The following is an 18,369-nucleotide window of genomic DNA, read 5'->3' as shown; positions in this document are numbered from 1 at the left end:
TCTTGGGCACAAAGATAATTGGGTTGTTAAACTCCGTGTTACTTAGTGCTTCTTGTATAAGACCATCGGCGAGCCATTTTGATATGGTCTCATCCAGAAGAGAATTAAGTTTCGGTGGAAGATCATATTGTCACGTGTAGACTGTCTTTCCAGGAATTGTTTTGATGCGCACAACGGCTTCTGGGATATTGCAAAATGCTCCAGGTGGTATCCGTTTGTTGGCTTCGAGAATGGGAGAAACAGTAGAGAAAAAGGCGTCTCTTTCTTCTGGGGTTCCAGCAGGCGTTTCATCCGGAGTTTGATACTCATCGGTGTTTTCAACTACCTGTGTTGGGGTGTCCCATGACCGGGCCAAACCTCCGAGGAAAATTCCAATTTTGTTCATGATGTCAAGACCGAGTGAAACCTCTGTGTCATCTGTCATATCAAGCACATAGAATCGATGTGTTGTCTGAATACCATTGTGAATGATTGTCAAAGGGTCAGTGATGCCATTGCTCATAGCGATATGGCCTTTCGCTGCCTCATGGATAGGAACAGTTTGCTTTGTAAAATGTATTTTATTTTGTTGGCAAAATTTATTGCTCAGACTAGAAAAATTTGCGCCGCTGTCACAGAGTCCCAAGGTTCTACTATTCTGTACCGTGATAGGAACGAAAATAGAATCGTTAGTGTTGTTCTGTGAACGCTCATTTCCTTTTGCGCCAGATCTCATATAAAGGATCGGCTGCTGCATACCTTGATTTGCCTTGTCAATGACAGCGTCGAAATCCAAATCCATGTCAGTGACCGGAAGGAGGTCCTGCTGGTTGGGTTCGCTATGGGTGGCGGCCGAGGTTGCGGACTGAGCCCTTTCCTGTTCCAATTGGGCACGTCGTTGTTTAAGTTCATATTGTTTTTCTCTTGCTTGCTTGTGCTCGAGATACTCTTTGCACTTGTGACCATCGACACGAATGCGGCCGCAAAACCAGCAGCGTTCTTCATTGACTTTGGTTCCGGCTCGTTCCTTACCTTTGTCTCTCTTTTGAGAAGAGGACTCGGGCTTGCTCGAGAAACATTGGCCATTGGTGTGGTTGGATGTGGGGTGGCGACGACACTGGTCGACTCGCGACTCTTGCTTTCTTGCTTTCTTAGCAGGTCTGCGGTCATGTTCTTCACCATCATCATCAGATAGTGACCAATTGTTGACGTCTTGGCCAGCATCTTTGTACCCGTCGTACACAATGCTCAGCAGTTCGGTCGCCTTTGCAACATTGAGAGGCTGATCCTTGGCAGAGGCAGCGTAAGCCACCTTCACAGCCATCTGCAGCTCTGGAGTGAGTGACCGGACAAAGATTTGACCCCAAGTCTTGCTGTCCTCCTCCTCGGCATCGTGCATGAGCTTGTTGTACTTGTCAGTGTACTTGATCAAGTTCTCTCTTGGTCTAAGTTTCATTGCATGCAACTGGTCTGAGATGGCAACTGCTTGCGAAGCACCACCATATTTCAGGTTGAATGCTTTCTTGGCTTGCGACCAAGACAGACGTTTGTCCGCCAAGTGACGTTGGAACCAAGACAATTGCTCGGTCGACAATGTTGGCAGCATGGTGGTTTCCCAGCAATCTTCTGGCGAAGCATTGTGGTGGCGAACCACGACCTCAAACTTGGTCAAAAAGTCGTTGACAGATGAAAAAACCTCTTTGGTCTTGTCTCTGACACTGTTTTTGATTTGGAAAACGGGCAGATCCTTCAAAGGAATCTTGGGTCCATTCTCCTGCTTGACACACTTCACAATGGCACCGGCGTCTTTATACACACGGGCTCGCTCAGTGGCAGCAGCAACAAGGCGTTGATGGTATGCCTTCTGCTCAGCGGGTGCTTGCGCATCCTCGAGGCGAAGTGCTTCCAACAAAAGTTGCTCTAATTGGGCCTTATAGACCTCAAAAAGTCTCGAAGCAATTACCTGCGGGTCAGCATGCTTGGACTCCAAGCTCGATAACATGGCGGTGGTGCTACCGTCTGCTACAGGCTGGGCATAGATGTCCTTCTCGACACTGGAGATGCCTGGGGAACGGGACGACTCGCCAACAACTTCCTCCATGGTAAGGTCTTCAGTGGCTTGAGCCTTCTTGAAATCGAAAGTGGCTTGGCTGTTCATAGTGGTAGGATAGATTGGTAGTCAAAATTCGAAGAAAAAAATGTGGTGTTCAACAATAGAAAGGGACTAGAAGTCTTCGAGATTGCTGTTTAATTCAAAAAGAATGAATCCTCTATCCTTCACTTGTTTTCTACAGCTATTTATACACGACCAGGGTCTGTGACGATGAAAAGAAAAACCAGATAAATGATAGATCCGCTCAGCAACCTGACCAATACTTCTTGACGCTGGTTTCTAATCGAAACCGCTGTAAGTCAGCCACGACAATATGTATTTAAATATAAAATTTTTGAACTTATTACTGTAAAAAATAATATAATTTATTAATAATCTATAAATCTCTTGTTTTTCTTTAACTATGAGTTATATTTTCTAGGCTGCTTGTGAAGAAACTTTATCTGTGCTGAAGGAACTCAAGAAAGAACATAAAACCATCTTGCGATCAAAGGACAAGGAATGAAAAAACCTTTGCAGAATCGTAGATCTAGTCATTATTCGCCTGAATGAAGGAAAACATGCCAGTATTGTAGCAGAACATGGCCCAACGAGTGTACCCAGCAGCCCAATATACAAGTAACTCCCATCAATGATTACTCTATCCCACAGCTTGATTCCTAAATTCTATGACAATAACAAACATATTGATCTATATTATTATCGTGACCTACTTGTTGAGTATATTAGGGGACATCTCCAGGAAATGCAACAAGCATTCTGTATTTTGAGATCCCTTCTTCAAGAGCGTGCTTAAAATGCATGACCTGAATTCCCTTGCTCAATCCTAGGTGAGGTTGTTTAATGCTGATTGGATAGAGGAAAGGCTATAGTTATGATGATTTTAATGCGATTTAGTAACCCTAGCTGGTTTATTAGCTAAGATATATCAGGATAGCCAAATTAATTTTTATTTAAATAATTCATGTACATATATCTTGGCATGCATAGGACACTGTTCATGAGGACACTTGTAGACAAGTGTTTAGAATAACTACCGTTATTCTAGGGTCTCGACTACCGTCTCGATGACCAGCTACGTCTTCAAAAAAATCAAAGATTTTTTCTCAGACCACCCCTTCACATAATGATCATTATCTTTTATTTAAAAATGAAATTTAAAAATTAAATTATATTTTAAAAATAAAAAATGTTATAATCAAAAACTTATTAAACAATCTTCATACATTTAAATTTTCAAAATAAATAAAAATTGAATTTTTATTTATTATATAAAATAATACCTCAAGATATCAAGCGAATTTTATCTGTTATATATACAACACTTTCACAACATTCAACACAACATGGATCAGATTAACTTACTAACATTTCTTGCCATAATGGCTGAGTTCGTTCCTATTTTAGGAATAACTTTGATGCTCCTGATTAAAAGAGCTAAATATCTTGCTGAACATCACAAACATATTAATGATGTTAACATTATCATTGACCAACTAAAGGATGAACTAATAAAAAACTTGAAAAATACAAAAATTGACAAAAAAACAAAGGACCAAAGCCGTTCTAAGATCATGGGTAGAATTAGGGCATATGTGAGATTCCTCAAATCCTCAAATCCTCAATTTTCCGATGCAATGTTAGAGGGTAACACCTCTGGTGCAGATTCCTCACAGGGCGTCAAAGAATTCCGATTCCAAAACACTAAAGGGCTGTTCACATATATTTGTAAGGACTTCCATTTAACAAAAGAACAAATCATGGAATGGTTTATAAAACATGAACGTATTGGTTATCGAATTGAAAAGGCAATTGCATGTGATGAAATTGCACCAGAAACCAATGAGAAACATGTACACATATGGATACAAATGGATGAGCGATTCGACACAAAAACAGCACGTAAATTCTTTACTATTGATGGTGTTACTCCAAATATCAAACCAGGTGGTAATCCACAAAAGTCTATTAGCTATTGTATGAAAGGAAAAGATTATATTTGTTATAATATGGATCCAAATTACGAAGTTAAGATCAGAGAAATGCACCAACAGTTACTTGGATATCAATTAATTACTAAGCAGCTTAATATGCGGAAAGCTACCAAAATATATCCAGAATTGCTATGGAAATATGATACTGTAAAATCAAATTTAAATTCTTACTTTCATGATGCCGATATGGAAAATAACCCTGGAAATAAATTACATATGTGGTCTATGTCTGGGATTGAAACAATGTTTGGTGGTAAAAATAAGATACCACAATACTGGATTGTAGGTCCATCAAATGTAGGTAAGACATATAACATTGATGTATTAGAACAAGGTGGCCATCGAGCATATCTAATGAATAAAGAAAATGATTGGTCAGATTATAAGGATGATGATTATGATTTTATGTATAATGAAGAAACAGGTTCTGATTTCAAATTAACATTTTTAAACCAAATGTTAGAAGGAACACGGTTAAAACTTAATGGCAAATTCACAAAGTCAATAACTAAAAAGAAAAATATGCCAATAATACTGAATAGTAACTATATGCCGCACATGTTATACAAAAATAAATCAGTATATGAGTTAGAACCAACGCTCAATCGTTTATATATTATCTATGTTGATAAGAACCGTAAAGGTTATATAATATGGAATCCATACACAATGAAGGTGAAGGATTATGAAAATAAATTCATGTATTATGAAAACATGTATATGTATGAAGACTTATACAAAGATGAATTCGAAAACGAATACCAAGATCAGCATACATTTATCCGTTATGCACATAATAGTGGTCAGGATGGTATCAAAAAATATACACCGATGGATAAAACAGTAGAGGAACTGCAAGAATTAGCTGATACAGAAGAATATATGAAGGAACAAGAAAAAAAACATAATAGTAATAATACACAGAACAATAAACAGCATAAAACACCTCAACAAAATAATAGAGGATGGTCAACTGTAAAGGCACCCCTACCAGAAGATTGTAGACATTGGGAGGATGTATTAAATGATATTAAATGTGATGAAGTTATAACTGATAACATCGATTGGGAAAACCTACCACAAGATACAGAGAAACATAAATATATAGATGTCAGTACATCCGAATCAGAGCAAAGCAGTGACTGTAATATACCTAATACTATACCAAAACGTAAAAAGAAAAAAAGACAAAATAAAAATAAATGGAGAAACAAGAAGGTAGTAGAAGAAATAAAACCAAAAGAATATTTTAAAAAGCATAAGGATATAAAACAGGCTATAATAGATGATATAGATATAACAAAAGAAACTGACGTCAAAAATAAATCAACAGGTACTAATATAAGTACAAGTATAACTAATGAATGCATAAAAAATAAATATAATTGGGCAAGTAAACGAGAGGTTGATGCAATATGAGATTTTTTAATAAACAAAGAAATAAGAAATTAATTTAGAGCTGAATACCATGTGTGGCCATATATTCATGTAGCATTTCCCGGGAATTAAACTTATCAACTGTTAACCAGCTATTATCCTTTACACTATATCCAACCCACTTAACCTCAAATATGTACTTATTATCAGTATACACATGTCCTACAATCTTCTCAATTTCATATGAATTACCATGTTCTCTATTTCTCTGTTCTCTTTGATTTTCTCTCTTGCATTTAGATGTATTATTTTCAGTTTCGTCCTCACTATCTATAGCCATATCTATTGATTGATTAATGTTAAGCTGTAGAAATTTCTGCTGAATGTCAACCATTTCGTTATATTCAATATTTACTTTTTGCTCATTTGAAAATACTAAGTCAAGTTTGTTTTTCTTACTTGGGAATTCAAAGTCTTTTCCATACACTCCCGTACACCTAGAGGAGACTCCATTGCTCTTTTCGCTGTCTGAAAACATTTGACCAGCTCAAGCTAGAAGATCCATTTTTGTTGTATTTACTATTGCACTATCGTCGTCTTAGCCGCCCAAGTTAGCATCAGCGCCTGATGGGGTCTCCATGGTAGCTGATGTTTCACTATCATCGTCCAAGCTAAGCGATGAACCTTTGACAATTTCTTCAAATGCATTGTCACCTGTGGGAACATCTTTGACTGACTTCTGGAACACGGCCTTAGCAGTACGATAGACCACTGGGTTGTTGTTAGCTGCTTTCCTGAGAGCCATTGCGCGGGATAGGTCCGCCTCTGCTAGGTAGGTTTCAAGGAAAGCTTGCCCAATCGGTGCAAATCGTGTTGCCTCGTCCTTGGCATTAGCCAGTTCGGTAAGCTCTTCATCCGAAGGCTTCGCGACGTTGTAAGCAAAATATGATTTGTGGTATTTCGTAGGAGTCGCCCTGACCTTGGCATTCACAGTTTTGATTAAAGCATAATTAATCTTGAGTTGTTTCAAGTAGGCCAAACCGCGTCCAGAAGCTTCAATTGCCTCGAGAATAGCTGCTGTAGTAGTTACCAATGCTGTACCAGATGGAGCTGATGTGAGACGGGTCTTGACAGCATCCGGGATGTTCAAGGATAACTCTTGCGCCTTAACTACCTGATAGCTTCTAGCCGGTGAGATCCAGTGCAGGGCTGCATGGTACAGTATATGTGCAGGTAGAAATTTCTCGATCTCTGGCACCAATGAAGCCCTGAACACTTGAGAGTACTTTGCAGTAAAGGTGGCAGCGTCAGAGGTCAGGTAATGGTGGCCCATCGTGCGGAACACATACTCAGCAGCCAATGGCACTACAAATGAAGCCAAACGAGCAGTTGCTATCCAGTCCTGGGCTTCAGCCAAATCTTGTAAGAATGTCTTAATCGAATCTGCTGGTGGGTCAACATAGGCAACCTCCTTCTGAGCTGCTAACCATCCATTCTCAACATTCCAAATTTAACTGCGTTTTCCGCCTCAGGCGACCTCTCTTTGTTAAGCACGTACACGTCAGCGAGGTCTTTCAACTATAGATGTTGCGGCATATGTACCAACATCACCAGCAGCTACAATCTGGTAGTTCCAGCCAGTCGGTAATGCAAGCCATTTTGTTCTATCCATCCTGCCAGATGAGGCTGCCTCGGGCGAGTACGCATCCTGACCATTGATTTCCCACAATGATTTCAACAATGCTTTTTGGCTATCATCAAGTTCACCAACACCTTCGAGAAAGTCGTTGAACGCCTTATCACTTGCTGATTTACCCTTTGAAGCCTTATCGCCAGCAGCCTCGTCTTTATTCACAAGATGGGCTGAGGTTGAGGATGTTGCTTCCTGAGTGTCTGAGCCAGTATCCTCGGCCTTTTCTACAGGGTGATCTCCAAATACGAGTTTTTTTGTTGGGGTTTGGAAAAAAGAGTTCTAATACGTCCGAGACCAAGAGAAGACTCGTTAGAAATTTTATTCTTGATGATCGTGCGACCAAGAGAAGTCGTGTGCATATCGTCTTGATATAGTCTCTGCTCAGAACGTCGAGCACGGTTTTACGAAACCGCTTCCGCTACCAGATGTAACAGTGTCGGCCCAGATACTTACAATCGGGAACGTGAATGGGTAGACAGTGTGGATCAATGAATAAGGTGAGACTCGGATATATCAAAGGATAAAACGATAGGGATCCATATAACTCAGGATCCCGTCTTTATATATACGTCGAGTAATAGGGGGCTAGCTATCGTCTAAGTATTGATCTACATCATAACTTCTATCTAGAATATCCACGCCTATTACTCCATATTCAACCATGCAGTTGACCGCAAGTCATCCTATCGTCTGAACCATGTGTTGTCGATCGTCAACCATGCAGGTTGGATATCGTCGTAATAGTATGCACCGTTACAGATGGTTATACCGGTCATAGCAATTTTATTATCTATATTACAGCTAGTAGATTATAATTGGTTAGACAACTAATAGTAGGACGCCAATTTTAAAAATCCAGAGGACCAGTCGAGGTTACAATGACTATGCTCTGGTTTATTGGTACTAATTAGATGAATAGCCACAATAAGTTGGTGTAACTACAATAATTTTTATAAAATTTAATTATGTATGTATGTCTTGGCATGCATATATTTAAAAATTTTGAAAAAATAAAAATTGAATTTTTTTTCTTAGGTAAAAAATAACACCTCATAATATTAAACATGAACAACACAATCACATTCAACAATGACAAAATTGTCCTTGATACCAATAAATTAAGTATATTTTTAAATAATAATAATATAAACATCAAAGAATTTGCTGAAAAAACGATTTATGAAAAATATGATATAAATTATAATATTAGAAAGAATAAATTATTAATAAAATGTAAAGCATCAAAAAAACAAAAAGAGTCATCTAAAAATAATTTAAGTAAAGCGAATAATGAAAGAGATATTATTTCTGTTAAAAAAAGTAAAGAGAAAATATTAAAGGAGAATGTAAAACTAAAGGAAAAATTACATAAATATGAGAAATACTATGAAAATCCCGATACATTACCTCCAAAAGAAATAGTTGCTGAAGATTTAAATTCTCAGCAAATTGAAATTCCTCATATTTCAAATATACAAATAAAAGAAACATACGCTGAAAATTTAAATTCTCAGCAATCCTCAAATCCTCGTATTTCCGATGCAATGTTAGATGACACCTCTAGTGCAGATTCCTCACAGGGTGATTCAGATAACGATGAATATGAATCCGGTGGGGGTGAATATATGTGTATGATTGCATATAAGCCCTGTATGGATAAATTAAATGATACTTATGATTGTAGTTTTATTGATGAACTTATTTTAAAACTTGAAAAGGAAAAATATAAGTATAAAAGGTTTTTCAATTTATACTTTAGATATTATATTGATTTAATAAAAGCAAAAGAAACAAATAGGGATGATATTATGCAAATGTGTCAAGAGCAAATGCAGAAGTTAATTATTGAATATAGTCAGATATATACACATGAATTTGAAAGTGAAGATGAATATAGTGATGATGAATATAGTGATGATTCTGATTAAACTTGTATTGGCCATTAATGGCTATACCGTTTAGGACAGGCTTATTTTCTATAACAAAATCAATAAACAACTAACAGCTAGACAAGTAATAACAGGACACCAATATTTTTTATTTTCTTGATTGTTGAGGAATTGTTTCCATTCTTCCCAAATGCCGACCTTTTGATCATCACCACTGTCATCATCATCGTCACCATCATAGTCTTGTTCACCGGATTGATTGTCATCGATTATCGTGATTTCCTTCCTTTTGCTTGTCCTAACATTGTGATCGGAATTATCTTCGTACATGCTTTCAACTTGTCGTTTTCTATCATTTTCCTTTTCTTCTTCATTAACGACTTGCTCCGCCATAACGCTTTTCAGCCTGGTCTACAAGATCGTTAGGTACAGTGGTGAGTTCCATGTATAACGTACTGAAAGCATACGTAAAAATGTAGTATTCATATTACCTTTTGAACTCCATACTTCAGCGACTCTTGAGATACTTGACTAGTATGGCTGACAAAAAATGTATTAAATGCTTCTTTAGCCCTAGAATTCTGTGAAGACGACTGGTTACTGCCAATAATAGTCATAGCTGAAAAAATGAATTTAACTGACCTGCTTGAAAGATAACATAGCACTTGACATTGTCTCAGCAATGGTGCCTACTACCACGTGGTTTTTTACTATTGTCGATTCATTAATGAGTCAAATGGATGCGTTACGCCTGGAAACTGTAGGATCCAGGGCAACCAGTTTCGATAGATAATTTGTGATAGTCCAACTGCATGGATCGGTGGCCCAAAAATCTATCAATTAGGGAAAAAAGTAAATGTACACAATCAAGCACTCAAGAAGATATAAGAGTTTTACCTTTCACATAAAGTTTATTTTTTACTTTGTAGTCAAAAGAGCTTTGAAAATATTCTTTTGTCATTTCGCAATGAATGTAATCGATAGTAAAAAATAAAAAAGTGGAAAGGTAGGAATGCCCTAGCTGTTTAATGCTGATTGGATGGAAATATCTTTCAACCTCCCTAAAAAGCTGGGGAGGTTTCTTTTTTTTTTATTGCAAAATCGTTCTTTTCCCAAAAGATTAGTCATATTATTGGTTCTATAATCTTGTAAGAAAAGCATGATGACAAGTCTACATATGAACCCTGCCCTTCGCCAGAGAAATATCCTAGCCTTGATAGCATTTGCTATAGCAATTGCGCTCCAGCTGGGAGTGGAAAGTGACCTTCTTTCTCTTGTCAAATGTATGCTTTGGTAAACACGCAAACTATTTCGTGGTTTTCATTTCAATCATAGACCTTGTGATATTCGTATGAATGCAAAAATGGTGAGATGTGTCTTGATGCCGCAATCTCCAAGCTACGGCACTGCGACATCCAGTCTTGGATATAGAGAGGTCAAAATTACAGGCCCCACCATCGATAACCACGCGCTATGTCACGATCTTTTGCGTTTGGCAATGCTAACAAAAGATACCATTGATACCAATTTATTGGAAACCTTTCTGACCTTCCAGATGCATGGTTTTCATATCACCTTCTTTCTGATGCGCCTCCGCCACGATGGAATCTACAGTGCCCGCTCGATAATTCGATACTCGATAACCCGATATTTTCGATAATTCGATCACTTTCTCAAATGACCAGGCTGGTAAGCAGTAAAATATCGACAAATCGATAATTCGATCATCGATCGCTTGGCTGTGACATATCGACAAGTATAAACCAATAGAAATGCTTAGTGACGCGGAATTCAACCAGCGATCAGTGTCGGATCATACATCAGAGTCTAGAGTTAACATGTATTCCCAATGAATATTCCTTTTATTAACGGAGTCCTAATTTCATAACTCGATATTTCGATAATTCGATCACTTATGGCCGTGACCAAAGTGATCGAATTATCGAGCGGGCACTGTATATGATGCAACAACTTGCACAGCTTACATTTCCTCTATCTTTGAAAGAACTAACAACATTCGTGTCCTTGAAAAATATGCGCACATTGATGATCCTCTCTGATATCTTTTAGCACTTGTGCCGACCTGTCCGTGACACCCACTCAGGCAAGATAAACGGGGTCCTACTCATCCCTCCATTTGCTCTTTGATTGATTCAACCCAAAATCACCACCGCTTGTGCGCCCTACGCTTTGATTATATGGATTCCTTCGTATACATTCCCACACGCCAAGAACCTGATGCTGTCAGCAATTCATTTCGTGTCAATGATGTGTCTGAGCTTTCAAGAGGCAACAAGTGAATCACCATGCTACGTGCGACCTGAAATAAAATAAAATAATATAATATAATATAATAATAATATATATATATATATTATGCCAAAATATAAAAACGGAATGTTTTAGACTATGGTAACACTCTAAAAGACCTAGCGATCAGAATTTCTAGTGTTTTGGATTTGATTGCAAAGAGTCATATATTTTGAGCATCAATTCGTAGATCAAGGACTTAGAAAGCCCAGTTTTGAATGACACTCGAGCTTAAACCAGGCGATACTTCAAATTTGAAAATGGCTCACAAAAGACACTGTCTAAAGTTCATGTTAGTTAATGAAATAAACTTTTTTTTAAACATACACTCCAGTTGTTTATATTTTCAAACACAAAACATTGCATGTTACTTACCTGAATTCTTTTGGAGTTGAAGTCAATGGAGATTATTATATGAATTCTTTATATCAACATCTATCCCAGCACTTGTCAGAATGCGAAACGAAGCCTCTGAAATGACTTTTCTCTACTCTGTTACAGGCTTCCGTGATTCTTTTTGACAAAGTATCTTCCTGTAAAAACCGATGACGTTTAACTTTACTCTTTGCGACTGCCCAGAATTGTTCTATTGGGTTGAGCTCAGGAGAGTAAGTGGGAAGATACACACATTTATATCCTCGATACTCAATATACTTCCTTATGTTTTCATGCGTATGAATGGGTGCATTATCCATGACTATATAATGGCCTTTCATATGCAGATACTTGTCCATTTCATCGAGAGTCATTTTTAAGAAACTGATATAGTGGCCTGTTACTGTACCTGAGCTTATGTACCCTTCAGCCTTTCTCTTCTTCGTAGGTCTCGGTTTTTTTACACCGACTGTAATCAAACCTGCAGCAGAGATAGCACCCAATATAGACGTTGTGTTTGCTCTCGTTGTAGGTCGGGTAACAATAGCACGAGTACCTTTTGTAGACCAAGCCCTTTGGCGTTTCAATATTTATATCAAAAGCAGACTCGTCTAGAAACACGCAATTCGTCAGAAAGTCCATGTCTGTCTTTTCCCATTTACAAACCCAATTGTACCTCTCCTCAATCTTTGCTGGACTGTTTCTCTCAATAGAATGAAAGTCTGCTTTTTCAACGAAAGGTTGCACTCACGTCTCATAAAATTATTAACAGTGCTGCGTGATACTTTAAGATCATGAAATCGCTCCAATAAATGCTCGGTCACTTCAACAACAGTAGCAGAGGGATTAGTATCAATGAAGTTGATAACAGTCGTTTTATGCTCTTCAGTTAAGATGCACTTACGGCCTACTTTTTTTCAATTATCAAAAATGCTATCAGGATCTCTCTCGTATTGTTGAGCCCATCTGTATGCCGTTCGAACATGAATGCCCAACTGCTTTGCTGCAGCTGCTGCAGTCATACACTTTTCAATCTTCAGATCAAATAACCTAGCTTTATCCTGGACTGTATAACGCACATACTCTCGTTTTGGTTTTGCCTCCTTCATATGAACATCGTCATCTTTTGGCTTTTCTAACAACATTGGAGATGTCAGAGAAGATTCACTGGGGACTACTTTTCCCAAGTACTCTGTATGAGTAGCAATAGTCTCAACAATGAATTCATTCTCATCAACAATGTAGTCCATGGGCTCAGGACCACCATTCTCATTAATAACATTCCCGTGTCCGTCTTCATATAGAAATATTGTACTCATGTTAAATTGTAGAGTATTGAAAAAGAAAAAATACTCACTGTCTATTATATTTTTTGGATGTCAAGAATCGCGGTGTGATTTCTAAGCAAATGACTTTATTTCTAAAAATATGAAATTAATTTTGATTGGCCTGTGACATCAATTGTGGCTAGCCAATGACATCATTTTTAATTGACCAGTGACATTGATTTTGATTGGCTGTGACATTACTTGTTGGAAGCACTGTATGTATCCCACGTTTTTTCTCGTGTGTATGTCCGCCTTGGTCAATCCGGCGCTATAAAGTCCATGTTTTCTATATACTCGAAATAGACATTGCGTAGGTCTAAACAATTGCTCAGCAGTTAAGATTTGTGAACGCGATATGGTGAGTGTAACATCAAACAAAGCAAAAGAGAAAGAATAAGTCAACGAGACCCGATGGGATCTAAAACCGGGTTATCATGATAACAAAAGTACTCACCAGCATGTGCATTGAACATATTCATTGAGCTCATCCGAGTAAACGTCTCAGATAGTAGCTAATGTGAATTACATGATCTATATTATGACAGCTTCTTCCTGAGCATAGCTAATCCGTGTAGCATCAAGATCTGTCTGGATGAGGAGATGTCCGCACATGTGAGGATATAAGGGAAATCACAGCAATCTTTAATGACGGCTCAAAGGATATGATATGTGTTATTTATCATATTCGACACAACACTCCAAATGCAAACTACCCTCCCATCTGCCTTCCGTAAAGCCTTTTCGTAGTGATCACACCATGGAAGTGGTCGTCTGTTTTATTTTCCATTGATGTACATAATTTTTATGGCTCATAATATTGCTGCGTGATGAAATTACCTATATGTTGTATATAGTGTACGCTTCACCCAACGACATCTACTTCCTTAATCCTAATCCATGTAGGAGAAGAAGACATGTCGTACTTGGCAAAGAATTCTTACGACTCCTTCAGAGAGACGATGTCGTGTGCTGGCGGCAGGATATCGTGTTCGCGTGGCTAGTATAAGTATACACTTTCATTGAGACGATTTAGAAAATTAACTTAAAGACATCATTATGATACGAGGATGACTCTTGGTCTTTTATTTTGTATGAATATATCATCAGGTAATAGAACATCCCGTCAATATATAGTTGGTACAAGCATTATTTGCAGACAAGCGAAAGGACTATCAAAGAAAGAAGTTAGAGAAAGCCATACTTGGAGTATATAGTAAAAGCAAACAACAATTGAATCAATCACTCACCACGTATTTCCAGAACAGATCGTCGCGGCCCCTACCCTACCCTCCCATTGCTGGGAGAACCTCCACTTTCGTCTGGGCGAACCTCCACTTTCGTCTGGGCTCCAGAACCTATCATAGATGCAATTATCCCCTCGCTCGCTCTTCAGACGTTTTCTTGTGTATATTTTGCCACTAACCGTTCTCTGTGACGCCTCCTCTTATCCGTGTACGTGACCTCACCATACTGCCCAATCCCGTATGGCTGCCTGCTACGGCGGCATGACCCTGACAGTCATCGCGTTTAGTTGTGGCCGCGCTCCACTGCATAGTCTCTACGTGTTGCCGACCCGTGCCCCGAACCTAACGTCTATGCGCGGCCGGTGGTCAGTTTATCGAGTCATTTCCAGGACTCAGCAAGCGGTCACAGGGAGTACAGGATCAAGAGGTGGGCGCAGGTCACGATTTACTGGAGAGGTGCATGCGCAATCGAACTTACCATGCTTTCGCTCTTCCACTCGCAAGGTAAACCAAAATTTCTTTCAGGCCTTCCGACAAAAGAGAAAAAGGTTAGGCATCGCCCAATCCGCGAACCAATCCTGATAAATCTTAACAACTACAGCAACGAAGGCACGTAGAAAATCAAGTTATTAAGACGTAAATACCAGAAGAATGCTACCCTAGTTGAAGAAGTACAGAAAAAGAATAGTTACCCTGTAGTCGTCACGCATATCCGTCCGCCGCCGCTACTACTACTACTACACACGCAAAATCAACGACAACGATTAAAAGAAACGTTGGTGACGCATTGGAAAAAAAAAACAAGTTGGAGATCATTGAAATTTGAAAGGTGTTTTAAAGTAGGAGGAAAAACTTACACTGTAAAGGTCCCATAGTACACCGCGTGTGCCAAAAGCAGATTCGCTGATAAGGATTCATAAAGAAAGCGAATTGCCAATGGAGTATGTGTTAGAAAAAAGAACTCTTTTGAAAGAGCGAGTGAGGAACTGATTGAAGTAACTCGTTCGCGCATTGCTCTACTTACACGCCCAGGTTTGTTGCCATCACGGTTCTTGTTGAAAGAGACAAGAGTGGTGATGGAAAAAACCTTTACTTGACTGTCAAATTATTGAAACAACGACACAACCATGGCGCACTGCCTAAGCCTCGCTGCTTCGCTGCTTTTTTCTGCATGGGATATCATTAAGAGAGAAAAGAGGAGGTTTAGACATACACCGAGTATCTCCATGTCTCCCGGTTCGTGCCTCGTCTGCATTACACCCTGAGCTCCGCACCTTTTGCAGGTACCTTTTTTGTGTAGACGATGATTTATTGAAATACCGTTGTTGTCGGTATTTATAATGTCAGAAAAGAGGGTTGACAAACGCACTATGAAAAAGTACTGATTTCAATGTAATGCGGGCTGCTACACCGTCGGGCCAGAAGGTTGATCCTTGAAACACTTGATGCCAATGGGAGTCCCATATGTGGAGTATGGTAGTGGCGATGATACATATGAACTCTGGTTTGACCGTGAGCGGGAAGGTGTTGAGAGACCTACTGTAATGTGATCACACGTCAAAGACTCATGGTCGACAAGGAAGCGCTTTGCAGGTACCGCTATACTCGCACGGATAAACTGAAGGACCGGATGTGTCATAATCACCTCCTTACAACATAACATAGCAATCGTTGCCATCGTTACTTTACCTCACATGCTGCTGCAGAACCCCCATGCGTAGCTCATATAGCTTTCTCTATGTATTTGTTATCAAAACACACCTCCCCTGGCTAGTAGTACCTCCACCTTCTTGTGCGCCCTCTGAGTGTAAACTTCAATTCACTTCTTGCACGATTAACCATCATCTCCTCGTTAGTGCATACTGATGAGTTGACAGCGAATTTGGCATTATCATAGTAGTCACTAGATCAACTTAGTACTTTGGTGCTTTTGTGTACCCATCGCTATACCTCTATTAGAGGAATCTCCTATGATATCTTTCTTCCCTGTGTATTTCGTTTGTCTACTTTTTACACTGTAAAGCGTCAATCAGTAGCATTGGTGCATATTATATCTGTTGTTTCGGCCCCAATTCTACCACTGACACAATAAAACAGACGGTTATTCTGAGACAATTAAGTCTATACACATCAGTACTTTAAGCGTAAGTGAGAGGCGTACGCATAGATTCGTTTCCAAACACTCTGTTTTCCGCCTTACAATACAATAATGTGAATCTTGGTGTTGTCCCACTCGAACAGTCGTATGTGGTGTTGGCTATTCCTAAATTTCTGTTTTCACATTGGCTTTTGATACGGACACTCTCTTCTATTTTTGATCCTCATCAGGTTACACTCATCCTATAAATATATACTTGTGGGGGTTGTCCGCAAGGATGTTCACTTGTTATTGCTACTACAGATCAGTCGATATATCAACAGAAGAGAACCTTAAAGGGTACATGAAAAACATCCCTTAATGCTTTTCAAACTTTCTAGGATGTCTCTACACGGATGTGTTTATGCGCAGTAATTTCAATAAAGTATGAAAAGGCTCCTCAATAACAGTATACTTTGATATATATATATATATATATATATATATTATATTAAATCTTCAACTTCTTTCAACCTACGTTTATCACCCTACTACTGTATCCCAACACTATGGAGCAATTGATTGAAACTACTTACACCGAATAAAATATGCACTGTTACAATACGTATACGTCAAGTCCTATTAACTACATACTGTATAAGCACTAGCTATGGTGTGCATGCATTTCGCTAGAATACCTTCGTTGCTAGTTTTTCAAAAGAGAATACAGAGCGCAAACACACTAATACACTGTCCAAAGACATCATCAGATAAGATATTTGGTTAACATCAAAAGTATATACAGACAACTACCACGGCAACCAGCTAAGCATTGTAGCATAGACACAATTGTAAAGCACGGAAACACTATACTCGGATTATCCAGCTTATGTAAGCAGTAGCAGTACGATTGCCATTATATCATGAATGTGGAAGATCTTACACCTGTACAACGAGGGGCGGCTATAAGCCGATACTGTATGGACTGACGCAATATGATGCATAGGCGTATGTCGTTAGTGATCTCTTGATATCCTTTACGATAATTTAGAAAGAGAAGGTCTGCTTATGATGCACTTGGAATTAATGTCTTGTCACAAAAAAAAAAGCACCTGGCAGTGGCAGGTGGAAACGAGCGGATGGGCGATGATAGCGGATAGTGTTATGCAAGCTAATCAATACTTATCATCAGCTGGTTCGGGCACCGTTTCACTGTGCCGATCCACGCCTGCCGGCTATCGCACATGCGATGAAGACTGCTGTCTTCGCACGTCGCTTTTGCTCCCAACCCAAAACCACTCTTCTATGCATCGCCATCGTTCAAGCGATCTGGTCAGCACATTGGTTTTTCATATTCGAAGGCCACCCTTTCATTCCGCAGGCAGTAGCTGCTCATGCCACTGCCATCTATCACCGCACATATAAATAGGTTTCTCTTTTCCGTCACTTCTCTGTTCCTCATTTTCTCATACATGTATTCACATCCAATAGTCCGTCACTCCTCTGGACACTCTGTTAGGGAATAAGTTTTGCCTCCAGACCATAAAAAAAATACTTATGATCAGAATGATTGGGCGTGTACTAGTTTTGGTTAGCGCCAAGCTCAAGCCAGGGATCAAAGGGTCTCGGTACAGTGTCTACCGTCAATGTTGCTTATGTTGAATACGAGATTATTTTTGGATTTATACCGCGTCGATATTGGCCGGTGAACAATAGCTTCGGATGATAACGATATATTCGCGCAAGGTGTTGGCGAAATATTCATCATTTTTGGTTTGGAGTAAGTATGTGCTGAATGTCGTATCCAGCTTCCTGATGGGATAAGTGAGCCATTGTAGAAAGTCTCGGCCGTTGTTGGATTAACCATGGTGCGATGTGGTGGCGTGTGTAACAAACAAAAGACGCACTCTTAATCAAGTATCAAGTATGAGAAAAAAAGAAAACAAAAAAAAACAGGATGGTGGGCTCGTAGCCTCAGAACAATTTTTTT

General features: G+C 39.0%; 2 protein-coding genes across 2 annotated transcripts; one reads left to right on the top strand and one right to left on the bottom strand.

Moving 5' to 3' along the window:
- Nucleotides 1-6,061: 6,061 nt before the first annotated feature.
- BDB00DRAFT_791413 (uncharacterized protein) lies at nucleotides 6,062-7,932 on the bottom strand (the record flags this gene model as incomplete). The annotated part of the gene is made up of 3 exons (XM_053121036.1): nucleotides 6,062-6,942; nucleotides 7,066-7,308; nucleotides 7,926-7,932. 3 exons carry the CDS (start codon nucleotides 7,930-7,932, stop codon nucleotides 6,062-6,064), a joined length of 1,131 nt encoding a protein of 376 aa, XP_052975242.1.
- A 9,690-nt stretch (nucleotides 7,933-17,622) lies between these two features.
- On the top strand, nucleotides 17,623-17,896 carry BDB00DRAFT_845547 (uncharacterized protein; the record flags this gene model as incomplete). The annotated part of the gene is made up of 1 exon (XM_053125092.1): nucleotides 17,623-17,896. A coding segment is annotated over exon 1 (176 nt), but the record flags the coding sequence as incomplete, so codon positions are not given.
- Nucleotides 17,897-18,369: the final 473 nt, after the last annotated feature.

This window comes from Zychaea mexicana (genome assembly GCF_025766255.1).
Source record: "Zychaea mexicana strain RSA 1403 chromosome Unknown BDB00scaffold_97, whole genome shotgun sequence".
NCBI lineage: Eukaryota > Fungi > Mucoromycota > Mucoromycetes > Mucorales > Lichtheimiaceae > Zychaea > Zychaea mexicana.
The sequence above is the reverse complement of the archived record's forward strand: the minus strand, read 5'-3'. Positions and strand labels throughout refer to the sequence as shown.